At 57.0% G+C, this 19,185-nt stretch overlaps 1 protein-coding gene across 6 annotated transcripts in view; it reads right to left on the reverse strand.

Annotated features, from left to right (window-relative positions):
- Window positions 1–2,717: 2,717 nt before the first annotated feature.
- Window positions 2,718–19,185, reverse strand: part of ABCA3 (ATP binding cassette subfamily A member 3) — a 44,859-nt gene continuing 28,391 nt past the window's right edge. For 5 of the 6 annotated variants that reach the window (XM_061210389.1, XM_061210391.1, XM_061210388.1 and 2 more), the window contains 16 exons: window positions 18,665–18,815; window positions 16,312–16,410; window positions 14,977–15,160; window positions 13,892–14,195; window positions 11,574–11,847; window positions 9,680–9,884; window positions 9,104–9,323; window positions 8,674–8,832; window positions 8,224–8,396; window positions 7,477–7,605; window positions 7,167–7,361; window positions 5,233–5,420; window positions 4,590–4,760; window positions 4,152–4,342; window positions 3,935–4,008; window positions 2,718–3,560 (listed from right to left, as the gene is read on the reverse strand). In XM_061210389.1, the coding sequence (XP_061066372.1) occupies window positions 3,429–3,560; window positions 3,935–4,008; window positions 4,152–4,342; window positions 4,590–4,760; window positions 5,233–5,420; window positions 7,167–7,361; window positions 7,477–7,605; window positions 8,224–8,396; window positions 8,674–8,832; window positions 9,104–9,323; window positions 9,680–9,884; window positions 11,574–11,847; window positions 13,892–14,195; window positions 14,977–15,160; window positions 16,312–16,410; window positions 18,665–18,815 (2,849 nt within the window). In that variant the 3' untranslated portion in view covers window positions 2,718–3,428. The remainder of the gene's footprint in view (window positions 3,561–3,934; window positions 4,009–4,151; window positions 4,343–4,589; window positions 4,761–5,232; window positions 5,421–7,166; window positions 7,362–7,476; window positions 7,606–8,223; window positions 8,397–8,673; window positions 8,833–9,103; window positions 9,324–9,679; window positions 9,885–11,573; window positions 11,848–13,891; window positions 14,196–14,976; window positions 15,161–16,311; window positions 16,411–18,664; window positions 18,816–19,185) is intronic. The other variant, XM_061210392.1, reaches the window with a different exon arrangement.

A 19,185-nucleotide genomic window follows, 5' to 3' on the forward strand; every position in this document is an offset into this window, starting at 1 on the left:
GGTCTTCCTGGCTGAAGCGGGGTCTCACCAGCTCAGGTGGACAAGGAAGGCATGCATGGGGGGACCAATTTCTTGAGGAGGCCAGCCTGCCCTCTACAATCACGGTGGAGACTGCAGTTGTGTCCTGGTATCAGGGGTTTTTTTTGGGGGGGGGGGTGCCCGGCTAAATATAAGACTGCATGTCCTAGCGCCCTCATCTGGTGCAGCCATGTGCCTGCATTCTGGATGATGACATAGACGCAGAAGCACGTTGATGGCCAGCTGTGCCCTCCCGCTCCTCACCCTGTTTCCTGCTCACTCCATCTGGAAGTCTCACTGGCACCTTGGCCCTGAAAGGTGACCTTGAGGAGGGAGGCCTGCACCTGGATGGAGCAGGCAGATGGAGTCTGGCTCCCTGAGACCTTGACCACTGGTGATGGAATGCCTAGATTGCCTTCTCTGGACTTTGTACTTGGCAGAGAAATAAACTCTTGTCTTTTGTAAACCACTGCGGTGTAGTTTTCTGATGTGTGCAGTAAGGCCACTGCAGAGTCTTTGTTCCACAGGACCTGTTCCTGTAACCTGCTGCCTGGCAGCCCTTCCCCATGGTGAAGGCAGAGGAGGGGCTCCCCTCCTCCCCGCGAGGCTGCCCTCCTCCTTCCTCAGGGCCCTCGGTTCTGGGTACAGCTGTCAGGCTGTAGGACAGCCCATGTGTCCACTGACTGTCTCAGTTGAGCCACCGTGGGGCCGGGCAGGACTTTTCCACAGGCCTCGCTCTCAGCCCTGACGTGGTCTCTAGACCTCCAGAGCCCTGGCCCAGACTGTGCAGGGCAGGGAAGGCAGGACCTTGGCCCTGGCAGATGTGGCAGCTGTTTGGGGCCAGCACCTCTAGGGACCATCTGGGCCTGGAGATCTGAGTAAAGTGGAATAGGCATGGAGCAGGAGGTGGCAGGGGTATGGGTAGGCCGACTCTCCTGTTAGGGAGCTGGTGGGTCCTGCCCTGCCCCTGGGCTTGGAGGTGCCACAGCTCAAACCAAACCACCAGGGCTGGGGCCTTCCAAGGCCCCAATCCTGGCTCTTTGAGGACACTTGGCTCCAATGGTGGGTTTCCAGCAGCCTCACAGATGACCCAGGGGTGCTGCGTGGACCCTAACAGCGGCACCCCTGTCTGCTGCTCCTGGGGTCCTTGCTAACTGTCTCTCCTGCAACTGCCCAAGCTCTACGCGCGGATGCAGTCATGGGCTCCTCTCCCCTGACTGCCGTGTGCCTCCCATCTTGTCCCCACTGCTGCAGCCTTGGCTGTGACTCCATCATCCTCTCCACGGCTGCTGACTTGTCTTCCAAAAGGGGTTTCCGATCATGACAGCCCCTGCTTCCATCCTGCCAGTCTCTCCACCTCATCTCCCGTCAACAAACCCACCTCTCCCTGGACCCGTGCAATCTGATCTCATGCGTGTGCCTCAGATATGCTGTTCCTTCAGTCCTGAGTACCTTTCCTCACACCCTGTTTTGTGACATTGAAGGGAAAAATGTCAAATTTCTAAATCTTTAACACTGAAAACAAGGCCAGGATGCCCTGCAGGAGGGCTGCTGGGGGACACGTGGCCAGGCCATGCTGGCCTCTGCCCTCCTCCCTTGACCAGCAAACCTACAGCAGTCACACACCTGCAGACAAGTCACAGCCCACCTCTCAGAAGATGCTTGCTGCTGGGCAACGTTTAGGACCACAACCACCCCTAAGTTGTTACTGTTGTTATTTTTTAATAATATGGAACTAAATGATGATGGTTGGAAGAATCTTAAAGGGAATAAAAGAGCTACTAGAAACTATTTGCAACGTTCATAAACTTTGAGAGAATGATAAAAATGCAAATTTGAAACTGTACGAAATGAACCAGAGTGATGAAAACAAGTCTTTTCTAAACCTATGAATTCTAAGGTAATGTAAAAGGCACAGAGATTCAAATCACGGAAATTTAGAAAGCCATAAGAGGACTTCCCTGGTGGCACAGTGGTTAAGAATCCGCCTGCCAATGCAGGGGCATGGGTTCAATCCCTAGTCTGGGAAGATCCGACATGCCACAGAGCAACTAAGCCCCTGAGCCATAACTACTGAGCCTGCTCTCTAGAGCCCGTGAGCCACAACTACTGAAGCCCGTGCGCCTAGAGCCCGTGCTCCGCAACAAGAGAAGCCACTGCAATGAGAAGCCCGTGTACTGCAATGAAAAGTAGCTCCCGCTCTCCGCAACTAGAGAAAGCCCGTGCACAGCAACGAAGACCCAATGCAGCCAAATAAATAAATAAATAAATAAACAAGTAAAAATTGCCATCTCTCAAACCACTAAAAAAAAAAAGGTTAAAAAGAAAGCCATAAGAAATAAGAGTGCGTCAATAAAAGGGAGCTGATGCTGAAGAAAACTCTCCTGGAAAATGGTGTAAAGCCCATGAGTGGCCCTGGAGCCAAAGGCCTCCTGCCCACCCAGCTCCACACCCTCCTCTGCCAACCCTACATGCCTCTTTCCTCGCCCTGGACGAAGGGTCTTTCAGGTGGCCATTTAGCTACCCTGATTGTGCACTTGCATTTTTGGCTTATTCCACAGCAGCGAGTTCTGTAAATTGACTACGTATTGGGAAAAACGAGCACTTGTTTTTGTCTGGAACTTGACACAGGAGGCTCGTGCTGGGACTGCACTGGGTGACGGGGCCCGGGGGCCCACCTCGTGACTCACAGACCACGGTCATGTTCCCTCCCAGCCTTTATTTTGCGGACAGTCACCACGCACTAGGTGTGCCCTCCATGGGTGGCTGCTCAGCCCCACGGTGGTCCCCAACTGGCCTCCTGGCCCGTGGCTCACCCCTCCCCTCACCGGCCACTCTGGAAGACGCTGGTGGGATGACGCCGGGCTCAGGGCCGGCTCTGTCTGGCGCAGTGTCCACCCTCTCAGGAGAGGGACTCCAGGACACCCAGCTGCACTGGAAACCAAGACCTCAGTGCCTAATTCAGCCGTATCTCCCCTGAGGACAGTGACAGGCGTCTTTCTGTCCATCCTGGGCAGCCTGGTGAGCCCGATGCCCACTGTCCTGCAGGCCTCCCCTTTCACCCCAGGGAAGCTCCGTGCCAGGTGCGAACGCAGGGGTATGGCTGGGTACCCTCGACCCCTGGGTCAGTGAGGCCCCTTCCGGGACAGCTCTCCGCCCAGACCCCGCAGCCTGCCCACACAGACTGCCCGACACGCTCTTGGTGGGGATCTTGAGTTCTGGACAGCGGGCTTCAGAATGCCTGAGACGCGGACGTTCCCATGCTGCTTCCCAGCGTGAGGGCGCGACACACCTGGTCCATACTGTGCCTTGATTCTTGAATCCATTGTAGAAAACAGTGATCAGAAATAAAGGTGCAGGATGAGGTGAACTCGGAGCGAGAGAGGATGCCCACCCGTGAGCCCGGCTCCTCACGGCCCCTCATCCTCGACAGGTGGCTGCAGGTGGGCGAAGCTCAGGAAGACCTGCTCCAGCGAGATCTGGCTCACAGAGTAGTCGTCCATGCCATACTTCTCCTTGGCCTTCTCCAGAACACCAAACACCTTTGGAAGCAGAAAAGCCACTGTTAACAAGCCAGGGCCTGGCTCCTCGGCTGGTCTGGGACTCTTCTGGCCATAGAGGGTGGTAAGGCCACCAGAGATCCTACCCCTGCACGGGGCGAGCAGGCCCCGGCACCAGGCTTCCTCCTGACTCTTCCCAGCTCAGAGTATGACCTTTGGGCAAGATGTGTTACCTCTCTGGGCCAGTCTCCTTTTTTGCACCATTTTTTTTCCAACTCAGATATTTGAGGTATAAACCCCCAAACCTAGCAGATATTACGGTGAGTGTTAGAGCAGAAACTGAAAGTGACTCCTCCTTGGAAAGAGCTGGCTGGAGAAGGAGCAACTGCTGGAGGCCCAGTGGGGCCCAAGCTCACCTTTGCCCAGCTGAGGTCATTGCCAGGCAGGTGGTAATGGACCATCCCTTGGTGCTCATCTTCCAGGATGCTGCCTGCACAAAGGAGAGACCGTGTCCCCCTGAGGGCCGGGCTGGATGGCCAAGGGAGGGAGGCCCAGGCCCCTGGAATCGTGGCCCTCGTCCCAGGGGTCAGGGATGGACAGACGCACAGACGACCTCTGCACAGCGGCACACACCTGGGAAGGTCAGGTCCACGAATGCCTTGAACTCTTCCAGGGCTTCCTGCTGCCTGTCGCTCCGGATCTTGGCCCGTAGGGAGTAGCCACTGCCAAACTTGCTCTTGAGGTGCTGTGGGCTGCCCAGGCACTTGAACTGACCCTGCACCATGATGGCCAGCCGGGTGCACAAGGCCTCACACTCCTCCATGCTGGGGAGAGGGAGTGGAGGCCTGATATAGCACTGGGGGATGCTGATGCCCACCCTCCACATCAAAAGCTGTGCACATGGGAAAGTACTGATGCCCAGATCAGGCTGTTCCTGATTCCCATGCTCAGGGTGTGGCCCACACGGTAGAGCCTAGGGATTCTCCTCAGACTTCACCAGATGCTGACAGGTCTTCTGTCCACCCAGGCCCTCCCGGCCCACCCCTCCTACAGCCCCGGTCCTGGCTTTACCTGTGGGAGGTGATGACGATGGCCTTTCCGGACTCGCGGGCCCTTGCCACGGTGTCCCAGAGCAGGCGCCGGGCCACGGGGTCCATGCCAGTGGACGGCTCGTCCAGGAAGATGACTGCTGGCTCTCCAAGCAGGGCAATGCCGGTGCTGAGCTTCCGCTTGTTGCCGCCGCTAGGGCAGAGGGGGTGCAGCGGAAGGTAAGGCAGATGATTAGCATGGGCTCCCCGGGTCCCAGCACAGGACTGGGCCCAGTGATGGCAGAGTGTCCCAGGTGAAGAAGAATGAGGTGAGCGTGCCTGGAAAACCCACCTCATAGAGTAGGAAGCCCTAGAGAGAGCTGTGCCCAGGGGGTTGGTCCACAGCCCCACACAGAGCAGTAACACCACCTGTCTGCACCTAAGGGGGCCTGACGGGGGTCCTGGCTGTGCCTCCAGGTGGCAGGAACCTGAGGGGCAGCCCCTCTCATCTGGAGCTGCCTGGGCCATGCTGCCAAATCCTCACTGATCCTGGAATGATGGGTGGGAGCTCCAGCCCCTGACCCGCGTGCCCCCGGCTCTATGGTAACGGAGAGCCTGACTCCACCCTGGGAAGGCCTGAGGTCACTGAGGCGGGGGGCAGGGCAGGGGCCGAAACGCAGGCGCACCTGTACGTCCTGACCAGCTTGTTGGCGTGCGGCTCCAGGAGCAGGCCCCGCAGCGTGTTCTCCACGCAGGCGTCGATGTAGCACTCGGGGACGCCCCGGAGCCGGGCGTACATGACCAGTGTCTCCCGGCCCGTCATGTGGTCCAGCAGGGCATCAAACTGGGGGCAGTAGCCAATCCGCTGCCGCATCTGGGGTTGGAGCACAGCCGGGAGACAGCAGGTCAGAGGGTTTCTCTCAGGGGATCTGTCTAGGGTGGTCTCTCAGTCGGTGCACAGGCCCTGGCGGCCTCCCACTGCCAAAGTTTGCCGAGCAGCACTTTGTTGGGGTTGCTGGAGGGGCTTGGCTGGCTCACTGGCGGGGTAGGCACCGGGACCCAGACTGCCCCCCACCCAGGGGTCAGAGACAGGCCAGAGACCGGTCTACCCCGGGCAGCACAGGGGCGGACGGATGCAAGAATGCATTGATTATACAAAGTGACCGTGTCCATGCAATGCTTTACAGCTGACAGATACCCGTTCATTAGACGCTTGACAAACATCTAATGTGTGCTGGGACCTTTCTTTTTCCTCCTCTATTAAGAGATGTTTGCTGGCAACACCTTTGGGGTGGGGCGTCACCTGGGCAGATGGCATGGCAGCTGGTCTCGGAACAAGTGGCTACATTCAGCACAGCCAGGATGCCACGTGGCAGGCCTCCACCTCCAGCCACGTTCGGCAGCTGGTGGGGACAGGCAAGCCTGGTTTCTATGGATTCCAGAGATGTGGTTTCATTTTCTTTAACCTCTTTGGGGTTCTTAGACTTCCGGAATCTGTTCTTAATTGGTCTGGGAAAGTTCTTGGCCATGACCATGGCAGTTACTACCTTTCCCCCCGTTCCCTCCTTTCCTGCTGGAACTCAGATTAAACGTATTTCAGACTTCTCACCTTGCCTCCATTTCCTAGATCACATTTACAGTTTCCTCTTCCTTGCGTATAATTTCAATCTTGTCTATTTCTTTGAACATAGTAACACAGTTGTTTTATAATCTGGGTCTGGTAATGGCAAATCCAAAGTGGTGGGCTTGTCCTGCCGTGGAGCCCTTGTGTCTGTGGGCTCCAGCCGCAGCACCCTGTCTGCTTTGTTTGCTTTGCTTGTGCACTGCTCACAGGCCTTGAAGCACTACGTGAGGGGCTCTTGGAGGCCTAGGATGAAAGCCTTCCTGCAGAGAGGGTGTGAGCTGCAGTGTGGGGGCAGAGCCACCTGGAAGCCCCTGCTGCCAATTCAGGAGATGCAGTCATTCCCAGGCACAGGCATCTTCTCTGTTCCTTCCCCTGCCCTGCTCAGCACACGGGAAACCGTCCATGCAATCCCCGGGGGTAGGGAGAGCAGGAGGGTGGCCTGCTTCATCCTAACGTAGAGGGGTGGTCCTTTGTTTCTGCCCCATACACTCGATAAGGTCCCTAAGCCCAGTCACCGGGACCATAGCGCCCTCTGTGCAGGGGCGCTCCGGTGGAGCCTCTCAGGGCTTGCAGATTGCGGAGGTCTTCACCACGCCTCGGGCTCTTAGATGCTCTTAACTACGTGGTTTGTCATTAACATTTTATCCTGCTTTTGGTTCTCGGTGGGACGCCTGGTTTGAACAGCCCAGAACACCATTATTATAAATCTATGCACACAGACTAGAGTTCTTTCCAGTGGGCAGAGTTCTGTGGGTGCCACTCTGTGCCCAGGTCCAAAGAAGCCGCTTCTCCGGGAGGGACCCGGTCTCGGCCCGCCTGCCAGGCCTGGTCCCTTCTGGCCGAGGGGGCTGTAATCTCCTCAGTCTTCTCCCCATCACTTGCTTACCTTTGGCCGCGGTCACTGCCTTGTCCTGCTGTCCATGAACCATGAGCCAGAGACAAGCCCCATCCCTACCTCCCGGGTGCCCTTCTTCTTGCCTCCCTGGCTGTACCCACCTTCCCGATGTCAGAGCTGATGCTGTAGCCCCCAACAAAGGCGTCCCCAGAAGTAATGGTCTCCTCCCCAGTCAGCATTTTGAAAGTCGTGGTTTTGCCGGCTCCGTTGAAACCCAGCAGGCCAAAGCACTCCCCTTTCTGGACTGCGAGGGAGACCTTGTCCACGGCGAGGAGGGGCGCCCGCTGCTCATACACCTGCACAGTGCCCGGGAGAAAACACAGCTGTGGGGAGGCCTGGGGACAGCCGGGAGCCAGCTCAGGGCGGGGGGGGGGCCGGGGGATAGACCCGTGGAGGGAGGGCCCGCCTCACCTTGGAGAGCTCCTTGATAATCAGAGGCGTGTCCAGCAGGGAGTCCAGGCTGGGGGCCAGGATGCGGTTCCTTTCATCCACCACGTCCTGGTCTTCAGGAAGCGCTGACGTCCGGGTGTACACTTCTGTCTAATTGTTCCGGAGAAAGACCACCAGGGTGAGCTCCCGCCAGAGTGGTCCTTCCCCATGGGAGGAAGGGCTAAACTACTCACCCCAGCTCAGCCCCACGTGTGCCGACTCAGACCTCCCACAAGGAGAGCTGGGCAGCCGTAAGGGCTAACATTTGCCTCGAGGAGACACAAACTACCTGAGGGACAAGGACGGTGCAGGACTCATGGAGAAAACCACGAAACCCCTTTTCTTAGAAAAGTCATAATATCTTAGCCCCAATTAGCCCTGGGTTCCTGTCCATCCAATGCTGTCTCAACAGGTTTTGTTTGTTTAGGGAGAGAATGTATGTGACAAACATGAGGGCACCCCAGCCCACACGCCTCCACTGAGACCGAGGTCCCTGAGGCCCCAGGCTCCCTTGACTCCATGGCTTCAGGGTCTTGGGACGGAGAGCCCCTGGGGACGGTGAGGCCGCAGCCCCTCCCAGGCTGTGAGCGCTGCTGATGGACGCGCAGCCGGGCTGTGGCCAGTGCTGAGGCCCTCCCTGTGTGGTGGCCCCAAGGAAGCCCAACCTTGGTTGGAGGGCGCCCTACGCAGAGCAGCCAGAGGCCAGATGGGGGCCCTGGAGCCACTCACCAGCGCTCGCCTCCTCCGGAAGGCACACAGGCAGGCCTTCAGCCTCCACAGCAGATCGGTCTCAATGAGGAACAGCAGGGTGAGGTAGGCAAACCCTGAGGTGGCCATGGAGGTCACAAACCTGCCAACCCCCGGAGCGCTCCATGCATAGAAGTTCTCCTGGTACTGGATGTCTATGCAAGCAAGGAACAGGGTGCTGTGCCCATGCCCTGAGCGCCCCTCCCCTCCGGGGTCCCAGCCCATGACCCTCTCTCTGGGACCGTGAGGTGCCTGCACCCAGCCCCCAGGGTGGAGGATGTGCTGGCACGGGGCCCACTGGGCTTCCGAGGGTGTGTCACTGCCACACGGGGGCCCCAAGCACCTCCTGCGTTTTGGTGGCTTCACCATGCGAGGTGGCCCTTGTGCCTGCGATGGGGGACAGGCTGTCCCGAGAGAGGCCTGGACACTCACTGTGTTTCCGGCAGTAGTGGGCTGCCACCTCGGAGGAGGTGCAGTACCTCCTTGTCTCGTAGTTCTCGTAGAAACTGCTGACCGCCATCCCCAAACAGTGGTTGGGCAGCACCAGGAACACGCGGTCCAGGGTTCTGGAAAGTTCTTCTAACTTGACCGCTGTGGGGAGGAGGCACAGACAAGTCAGCGCTGGAGGACACACCGCACCTGCCTCCAAGAACAGAGCAATCGGGAAGGGCAGGTTTCCGGAGTTCCCTGCATAGCCAGCTGTGCCTCCCCCAGGGATCAGGCACCAGGCCTCCGGGGCAGCACCTCTGGCAGGCGGCCCCACTGGCCTGCCCGGTGCCCCCATCTGGGCCTCCCCCATCGGGCTGAGCGGCTCTGTGGGTGCAGGGATGGGGGTGCAGGGAGGTGGTCTCCTGGCTCCCACCTGGGATGCGCATGATGGTGACCATGAGGAAAGTGGCGATGCCCGACAAGATGTTGAATATGGTCAGCCTCGTGTAGGCAGTGGCCGCCCCCAAGAAAAAGTAGCTCATCAGGTACATGAGGGGGATGATGGCCCAGCCATAGAGCATGAGCAGCAGCAGGGCGTCGGCCACGTGGCCGTCCTGCGCGAAGGCGTGCACGTCGAAGGCTTTGAACACCACCTGCAGCAGCACAGACAGGCGGCCGGCGTGCCCACAGGGGGCGCATGAGCCCAGGCCCATCAGCCCCTCTGGCCGTGTCTGCCCCCCACCCACCTCCGTGGCTCTCCTGGTATCCTCCCTGAGGAAACAGGGAGCTGTCCACCAGGGCACCTGCTCCAGGGCCCTACCTACCAAAGGGGGGCAGAGGCTGGGGGTGTGCAGACAGGCGAGGGGGGCTGCCAGGGCAATCCCAACCTACTCCCGCAACGGGGGCTGAGCTGCCAGCATGGACCCCAGGCTGGTTTCAGTCCGCGCAGGGTCCCCAAGGCAAGCCCCCTGGATGCGTCGGGGAAGGGCCCCAGCACCATGCAGCTCACCAGCAGCAGCAGACTGGGGACGAGGAAGGACATGAGGTCCCACAGCAGAGCCGAGAGCCAGAAAGTAGCCACGTGGACTCCGCTCACAAACTGCACGTGCTTGGCCTGGACGGCCCTCTCACTGACCGCCAGGATGGAGAATGTGCTGGACAAGAACGCCATGGCGAAGAGCAAGTTGAGGGCGATGTCGAATCCCTTCCGGCTCCTGCGGGGGTGAGGAGGGGGCGCACCAACAGGTCAGGGACAGAGCACAGCATGTCCGGGCAGGTGGGGGTATCAAGTGCTGGGTCACTACTGTCCAAAGCAGGTGATGCAGTGGCCCAGCCACTAAAGGGTTTAAGGGAGAACATGAGAGCCTCAGGGTCTCTGCACCAGGAAAATTCCATCCCCCTGAGAACAGCTCCTCCTCTGGACGTCCTATCCCCAATGATGGCAGTGCCACTCTCCCAGTTGCTTTCAGTCTGTCCCCGTGCCACCCACTCCCCACAGACACTCAGGTATGGATCTGAGACCTCCACCTCGCTCTCTCTGGCTGCCCCAGTCAGACCCGCTGTCGGGCACAGCATCAGGGTGGTGGCCGTCTCCCTGCTCTTGAGTGGGCAGGACATTCAGGTGCCAGCAACATGTTCCAGAAACCAGCGCTGACAGCATTATTCTGTAGCTTAAAACACCCCCACCCCACGAAAGGTTCAACAAATGGTGCTGGGACAAATGGATGCTATGTACTGAGTGAAGTGCTAACACAACGTGGATGAGCCTCGAGAGTGAAAGAAGCCAGTCATGAACGGCCACGCACGTGGTATCTGATTCCATCTACGTGAAATGTCCAGGACAGGCAAATCCACGGAGACAGAAAGCAGACTCCTGGCTGCTTAGAGGTGGAGGAAAGAGGAATGGGGAGTGACTGCCAGTGGTCCCGGGGTTTCTTTCAGGGATAATGAAAACGTTCAATAAAATTATATTGTGGTGATGTCTCCACGACTCTGAATATACTAGAAACTGTTCAGTTGTACACCGTGAACAGGTGAACTGTATGGCAGGTGGATTATATCTCCTAGAGCTGTTAAAACAAAATGAAAACTCCTGTTCCTTGTCCACTGTCACCCTACTAAGCCCGACTCCTCAGCCTGATCCCCGGCATGGCGAGAACAGAGGACCGCCGCTGTGTCTCTGCTTCCGTGGTGGGGACTGGAGAGAGCAGAGGGGGAGGGAGACACTAGAGGGCCAGGGCACAGTCTAAAACGGGAAGTGGGGATGAAACCGCCCCCCACTGATTAACTGCCCTGAGGTGGGGTGATGGTTCTGAAATTAATTGATTTTTCCGGCTTCCTCTGGACGGTCCCCAGAGGTCTGGGGACTCTGCAACCAGGAAGAGGGAGAGTCCCACACACATGATGGTGTGACAGGCCTAAGGACAGAGATGCCCAATGGGCTCCCTGACTCGAGGCCACCAAGGGGCAGCAACACACACAACAGCTGCGTGCTGCACGCTAGACGGGAGCAGACACTCGGATCCCCCAGGGACAGTGGCCAGCAAGAGCTGGGTGCAGATTTGGGAAGAGGGCACGGCCCTCCAAATCCTCAGGAGTCTCCCGTGGGGCCTGGGTGTATGGGGGCTGTGGTCTCACCAGCTTATCTGCTGTCCAAGGGAAGGCTGAGTATGGAAGGCTGAGAAGGATGTGGGGCAGGAGTCCCCAGCCAAGAACTGGGAGATTCCTGAGGGCAGAAACAATGCTGTTTTTACCGCTGTGGCCCTTGGGGGTCCCTGGCAGTGCCTGAGGTGGTCAGTCCTGGTGAGGGGTCCCGACCTGATGGGAGCAGGGTCCTGACTGGGCTGGGCCAGGTCCTGACCATGCGGGGATGGGGTCCTGGGGGGCGGGGACAGTGCACATACTCGTTGAACTGATCCTTGGCGGCCTGCAGGGCACTCCGGGGCTGAGGGTAGTTGGAGACTGTGATGGAGGCCTGAGGGCCGCACAGCAGCTTGAACAGAAGGTTGTCCACGATGGCCAGCGCGGTGGCCGGCGAGTGGTACGCCTGGTTGTTGAACAGGGCAGTGACAACCGTGCGCTCGCCCACGTCTCTGAAGGATGCCGCCACCAGGCACCGCTCGTTAAAGCCGCCCCCCTCCACCGAGGCCCTGAAAATCAGGAACTCCTCCAGGTCACCTGGGGGTGGGCAATGGCAGAGTCAGCAGTGTCCTGCGTCCCCCTCCGAGGCCCTGCTCTGTGGGGCTCTGAAGGGCTGGAGGAACAGCAGAAAGGATGCATCACCTTCCACCCACACGCTGTCCACGGACCATGGGGCCACGTGGTGGGAGCAGCAGGACCTGGGGCTGCAGGCCTCGGGGGACAGGAGCTGAGTGGCAGGGCAGGCTCTTCCTTCTCCCCCACAAACCCCCCGTTCACACACATACACACACTAAAGGGCCTCTCAGAGATACAGGGCCCGGACCTGGGCCAGGGTCAACGTGGCAGGAAGAAGGCTGGATCAGGAGGAGGTGAGGGTCCAGAAGTCAGAGCTGTGGAAACCTCTGAGCTGCCTGAAGGGTGAAGCCCCCCGTCAGGTGCAGGGAGGGGCGGCCCTAGGTAGGCTTGGACCAGCCCTCAGGACCACGGGGGTGGGTGAGGGGCTACGTCCAAGGGTGCAATTACACAGGACTGTCCCACTATGTCTCTGTTTTTCCAGTTTTCATAGAAGGAATAAGTACCCTTTTATAATCATTAAAAAATGAGAGTTTTTAAAAAGAGTGGCCTGAGGGAAAAGGCCCTGGGAGAAGGAGCTGTTCTCTTGGCACGTGGATGAGCTCCAGCGAATCCCCACTTCACATCAGATTCTCTGGGCAGTTGGGTTCTGGGCAGCCCATATGCCTGGCATTCTCCTGCAACCCAAGGGCAGCAACAGAATCCCAATCACGCCAGGCCCGTCACTTTGCTCCTCAGCTGCGGCACAGAGCAAGCGGGGGTTCTGATGGGGGTGGGGTCAGCTGTCCACCCACGAGTGACCTTGAGGGCATTCAGTTCCACTAGCTCACGAGCACACACTGCCCAGCCCACAGCTGGCCGCGCAGCTGCAGGGAACCAGCATTTCACACACGCTCACTGCTCCCGCCTTGCCTCTCACTCAGCTGTCGCCTGGGGACAGCGATGACACCCACACTGTGGGACCCCAGTGTCAGCGAGGGGACAGGGACCCGTTGGTGAATCCTAATGGAGACAGTTACAGAGGCTCCCGGCAAGGTCTGCTGTGGCTCTTGGCACACAAGGAAAAGGGTCAGATGCGTTAGGTGCAGCGTAATTCACCCACAGTAAGGTGCTCAGGACTGAAAGTCCCCACGCTCCATGAGGGAGCAGGCAGTCTGGCCTTCCACACCCTCCCAGGCCCGGGCATCTACGGCACTGTTCTAAATCCCTGGAGCCACCACGCACCATGACAGCCCTGAAATCTTCACACCAGGCCAAGTGACAGCCAGAAAACAAGATGGGATGGAATAGGGGAGACAAACAAGGCGCCCACCACTGTCAGTAGGGCTACTCAGGGCCCTGATCGCTGGCAGGCCGAGCAGGGACTCCGGCTGCAGCAGCTCCTCCTGGCAGTGGTGCCCCTGGCAGTGCCGGCCTGCTCTAGGCCGTTGATACGTTCGACATTTTCCTAAAGAAGAACCTGACTCCTGCCAAGATTTTGGGACCATCAGCGTGCTGAACCTCAAAGCTGCTGGCCAGGAAGTGGGAGGGGAGCAGAAAAACGTGAAAAACTTCAAGCATATTCCATTTAACTAGAGTGCGATGCCTGCTCTAAAGCCAGGGCAGTGTCCAACTGCCACCGCCAGGGACACGAGATAGTTTCGGTTTTAGGATGTGGGAAGAAAACACCATGTCACATAAGGCATATCGTGACCGGCCCCTCAAACAAAAAAAGGTAACGTAAACATCGCTGAGGTTTTACATTTCATTTGTAAATGGTCCTGAAGAATCTGACTTCTGTAAATGACCGCCTGGACAAAGTTTAGCCCTAGAGACGTGGACTTTTGTCTTCCTTTGACTCAGGGCAAAGATTTTCTCCCCCAGGGGACACCTGGCAATGTCTGGAGTGGGGGTGATGCCAGGAATGCTGCTAAGCAAAGAACCACCCCAAATGTCCACAGTGCCTTGGTTGAGAAGCAGGCTCTGACAACACAACTCGGGCCCCAAGCCCCCTGGGGACACCCCTTACCCAGCACCTCTCGAGGTTCCTGGCCCTCAGCCTGCAGCATGTCTTTCAAATGCTCTGACAGCTGCTGATCCAGCCGAGAGGTCCCGGGAATCGAGAAGGGCACGATGGTTCTGCCATACTCGGCCAAGGTCAGCTTCAGGAGGGGGTCATCGAAGATCTCGGAGGAGTAGTTGATGGCCAGGAGGGCCAGGGTGATGCATGTCAGAGGGACCAGGACCTGGGCCGCTACCATCTTCCACTCCCGCCAGCTGTATGCGGCCTTCTTCAGGAACATGGCCCAGAACTGCTGGCAGTGGAGGGCCAGCTGCGACAGAGGGGATGAGGGCGATACAACCGCCACCCCAGAGCCAGTGCCTGACCCCGCCCTCCAGCAGCAGGCACGGTCTGCACATGAGCCTGGGGTCCCAGGGCTTCTCCTGGGGCCCAGTCGATGACATGGAAGACCCACAAGAACACATCCCCATAGGTCCCAACTGGGCCCTGGGGGTCTCACATTAGCTGTGGTGGCAGGGCAGGCACTATTCCACTGTCGAAGGAGGTTAAGGGACCCTCTGCTATCCCAGAGGGGAGCCGAGGCCTCTGCTTTCCCCGTGCTCCTGGTCAGAGGACTCTGGCCACCCTCACAGCAGAGGAGATGGACAAACCTCCCCCCACTGCCTATATTCCCCACGCTCAGCCCTTCACTGTCCTCTAAGTGCAGGTCAGGCCGGCAGGGACCAGAGCCCAGCTCCGCCATGTGCTGCCCATTCGACCTTGGCCCAGACCTCAGCTTCCTGTCTGTAAAATGGGACCAGTGCTGCCCTCTGTCTCACTGGGTGCCGGGCACACGGCAAGCTCTAAGCTCTCGGTACACGGGGCACTGTTAGCCTTATAAGCAGCGTTCACCCTTATTCGTGAGTGGCCAGGTTATTAGAACAACGAGAAATGACAGGTGCTCGACTAAAATGTTGCGGGTTTTCCTTCTGCCTGCCAGCCCATGGGAGCACGAGCTGTAATCTGCCCTCTTCCCAGAGTGCTGACCCTCCCTATGCTATCTGCCCCCGCGGCCTCTAACGCATGCAGTGCTCAGGGTCGCGCAGTCTCACCCCAGTGTTGAGCCTGACGGCAGTGTTCTCCTCGATCAGGGTGCCGACGCCGTCAGTTGGGTCCATCGTCCCGCACAGGTGGCTGTCCACGGCCCAGTCGCTTGCCCGCCTCTCGTGCTGGTACTGCAGGGCAGGGAGCTGGATGGCTTGGATGTCCATGCTGGTGTCCACCAGCTTACCGACCCTGGTCGAGACATGGAGGCCCAGTCACAACTCGGCTCCTCGGGGAGGGAGAGGGGCAGCAAAGGCGGGCGACTGTCAGGGGCACTAAAGCAGAGCGCCATCTGCTCCATCAGCTGGGACTTCATTTGTTCATTCACTCATTCATCGATAAGTATCTCCAGGACACCAGCTATGGCAGCCAAGCAAAGTCCAGGAGAGAGACAACTAGACAGGCCCCTGCCCATGGGGGCCTCCCGGTCTCCCAGGGAGACTGATCAAAGTCAGCATTTATAACCCGGGCTTTCCAGAGGGACAGGATGGGGCTTGGGGCACGATGGCAGCACCAGGAGGGCTTGTCACAATACAGGACACTGCGGCTTGGGGCGCTCACTGTCACGCTGAGACCAGGGAGCAGAAGAGTGTGTTCCAGAAGGGGCAACACTGGGACAGGTGAGACAGAGACAGGTGTGTGGAGGGCGGGCGGGTGGTAAGGCTGCCAGGCCCTGTGGCGGAGCCTGGTATCGGGGCCGCACCGAAGCCAGGGAGCCACCCGACTCAGATGGCACGGTACTTATATTCACTTATCCTGTTGCCTCCTCTAGGGTATGCGATCCTCAAGGAAAAACATCTATCTCACATTTATTTTTGTATTTCTTGTTCTTAGCACTGTATCTGCTAAATAAAGCATTCAAGCAATGTTTGACCAATGTATTAACCGTCTGGAGCTCACCCCGTAGTTCTGAGGGGTGAAAGCTAAATTTCACATCTTCATCATAGATGGAAACACACTCCGGGATCATTACCTAGACCTGAGAGGAGCCTGGCCAGCCTGATGCTGCTGAGGTGCTCCCGGAAGGGGCCCCAGGGGAGGTGCCAACACACTCACAACGTGGGAGTGGAGCTTCCAGTGATCAGAGCTCGGCTGCTCTGCTGACTGAGTCACTGCGTGTGTCAGGAACCTGGCTGAGTCTGTGCAAGTGTTAATATAGGGCTGTGATGTGAACTCGAGCCCTGACAGCCAGCCCACTGCCCTGCTGCCCACCCCCCCGGGCTGTAGGTCCACCTCAGATGGGTGTTCCAGATGACAATCAAGGGGATTTCTTTATTATCACACTTTGGAAAAATCATCCGTAAGGCTGAGCCCTAGACAGATGCAGACGCACGTTTACTTACCGCAGGAAGACTTCCTCCATGGTGGTGACAGAGGCCCCGAAGCTGGCGATGCCCAGCTCCTTCTGCTTCTTCTCCAGTTTAGCAAAAAGACTTTCAAACCTGAAAAAAAAGACCCTGAGTGATGAGTCACTTCTCAGTGACTTTCTAGATAATTTGTTTCTAAATAATCACCTCTGTGCTGTATGGGGGAGGAGCAAAGGAAGGTTAGCTCCTTGAGATGCCTTCTCAAAAAAAAAAAAAGTTAGGCTTTGCTCTTCCCCTGCACACCCTTTCTCCCCCCATGTAACATTTTTTTTTTAATAATCTTTTTTTTTTTTTTTTTTGGCCATGCCGCGCAACTAGCAGGATCTCAGTTCCCCGACCAGGGATTGAACCCAGGCCACAGCAGGGAAAGTGCTGAAGCCTAACCACTAGACCACCAAGGAATTCCCACACATAACATTTTTTGAGTATGTTGGCCTATAAGGCACTCTTCGATACCTATACACCTACATGAAATCACAAAGCAAACCAAAAGAAATTGATGAATACTCTTTTACTTATAGGGTAGGGAAGTACTTTCTAAGAAGAAATAACAAAGGAAAAGATATAACCCATTAATCCCATCTGCAGTGGGAAAAAAATCCCACAAAATTAAAAGGCAGCAACAAATTAGAAAAAGTTGCAACACAAATGGTTGATGTTAATACATAAGCCGTGAACATGCAACACGCAGAAGAAGCGACGCTTATAGCCCAATAAGCATGGGAAGCAGTCAACCTCCCGCCAGCAGGAATGGAAGAAACACAAAATGCCAATTACGCATGTGTGTGCCATTTTCACCCATTAGATACACAAATATTAAAAAGAAATTTTACTCAAAGTTGGCAACTCTGGAGTAAATGGACACTCCCCTATCCTGCTGCTGGGGAACTCAAACACATCACCTTTCCAGAAGTGAATCTGGTAATATTTACCTCACTATTGGGAATCTATTCTAAGGAGTCATTGGAGATCTTGACAAAGATTTTTCTAAAAGGATGTGCATTAGCACATTTGTGTGTGTGTGATAACAGAGTAGGTGTAAAACAAATTATAGTATATCTAAGTCAGAGAGGACTCCCCTGGTGGCGCAGTGGTTAAGAATCCGTCTGCTGGGCTTCCCTGGTGGCTCAGTGGTTAAGAATCTGCCTGCCAATGCAGGAAACACGGGTTCGAGCCCTGGTCCGGGAAGATCCCACATGCCGCGGAGCAACTAAGCCCGTGCACCATAACTACTGAGCCTGTGCTCTAGAGCCCGCAAGCCACAACTACTGAAGCCCATGCGCCTAGAGCCCATGCTCCACAAGAAGAGAAGTCACTGCAATGAGAAGCCCATGCACCGCAACGAAGAGTAGCCACAGCTCACCGCAACTAGAGAAAGCCCGCACACAGGAACGAAGACCCAATGTGGCCAAAAATAAATTAATTAATTTAAAAAAAAAAAAAAAAAAAAAAAGAATCTGCCTGCCAATGCAGAGGACTGGTTTCGAGCCCTGGTCCAGGAGGATCCCACATGCCACAGAGCAACTAAGCTTGTGCACCACAACTATTGAGCCTGCTCTCTAGAGCCCGCGAGCCACAACTACTGAGCCTGCGAGCCACAACTACTGAAGCCCGCATGCCTACAGCCCATGCCCCGCAAGAAGAGAAGCCACTGCAATGAGAAGCCCGTGCACCGCAACGAAGAATATCCCCTGCTAGCTGCAACTAGAGAAAGCCCACGTGCAACAACAAAGACCCAACGCAGCCAAAAATAAATAAATTAATTAAAAAAAAATGAGTCAGAGAACACTGCTGTGATTAAAACCACATTTCTCAATCCGGATTGCAGCAAAGATTAATATACTTTTAAGTCTTCTATTCCAAAGTTTCTGCATGTGACTTAAGAGTTTGGTTTTTACCTCCCCACACCGGGAGTCTGCTCTGTTTATGAGGCCCGTGTTCATGACTCAGATTCTGAGACCAAGAAGACACACGAGTTCACAGCTGCACACTAACCCCGAGTGGCTGCGGTGTGAGGAGTGAGCCTCGTGCCGAGTGTGGATGGCACCAGGGCACCGAGCACCCTGTGACGAGCCACTCTTCTCCTTCTCGGGTACAGCCCTGATGCACAGGGAGGCCTGGCACCCTGGGCCCAGCAAGCAGATTCAGTGGGTACCAACCATCACAGGCCCAGGAGCTAAGAGGTGCCCCTGGCCAAGCCACACAGGTGCAGGGCGGGTGACTCTACACACGGAGCCCTTAAGGCTCCCTGAGCCTCCTTCTCAGATCTGTACCTGTGGGTGCTCTGGGACACACACGTGCCTGTGCATGCTCTCTCTAGGATGTGTACCTGTGTGTGCTCTCCTTGGGAAGAATGAACGACAGCTCTGCTCCGGCACTGCTCTCCAGGGTGGCGTTGGGGACATGGTGGTGGACCAGCCGGGAGATGCCCTCGGGGTTGCAGTGAGGCTCCTTCACCAGCGTCATGTGGTAGCCTGCGCCTGGTACACCCAGGAGCCCAGTGAGGCTGCGTCCCACTCTCCTCCTGGCCCACCCAGGGCCCCGGGCTCCTGCAGGTCAGGCTCCTGGGAAAGGGGCTGCAGAGCTGGGGCAAGTGAACTGGAATCGATGCATCTCAGGGCACCTCAGTGCTGTCCTGAGGGTCTCACCTCCCCACCTCCACCCACTGGGGAGAGATGCTGGAGGACCTGGGGTGCTGAGCATGATAAGGAGGTGAAACCAGAGCTGGACTTCAGATGTCAAGTCTCAGATACTGGGGTACAAACTGTCCCCAAGACCCCTTCTCCCTGCTTTCTCGGTAGCAGAACCTAAGGACAAAGGCCACTCTCTTACAGCCTCCCCCCAGCCTGA

Source organism: Eubalaena glacialis, chromosome 13 (assembly GCF_028564815.1).
Source record: "Eubalaena glacialis isolate mEubGla1 chromosome 13, mEubGla1.1.hap2.+ XY, whole genome shotgun sequence".
Lineage (NCBI taxonomy): Eukaryota > Metazoa > Chordata > Mammalia > Artiodactyla > Balaenidae > Eubalaena > Eubalaena glacialis.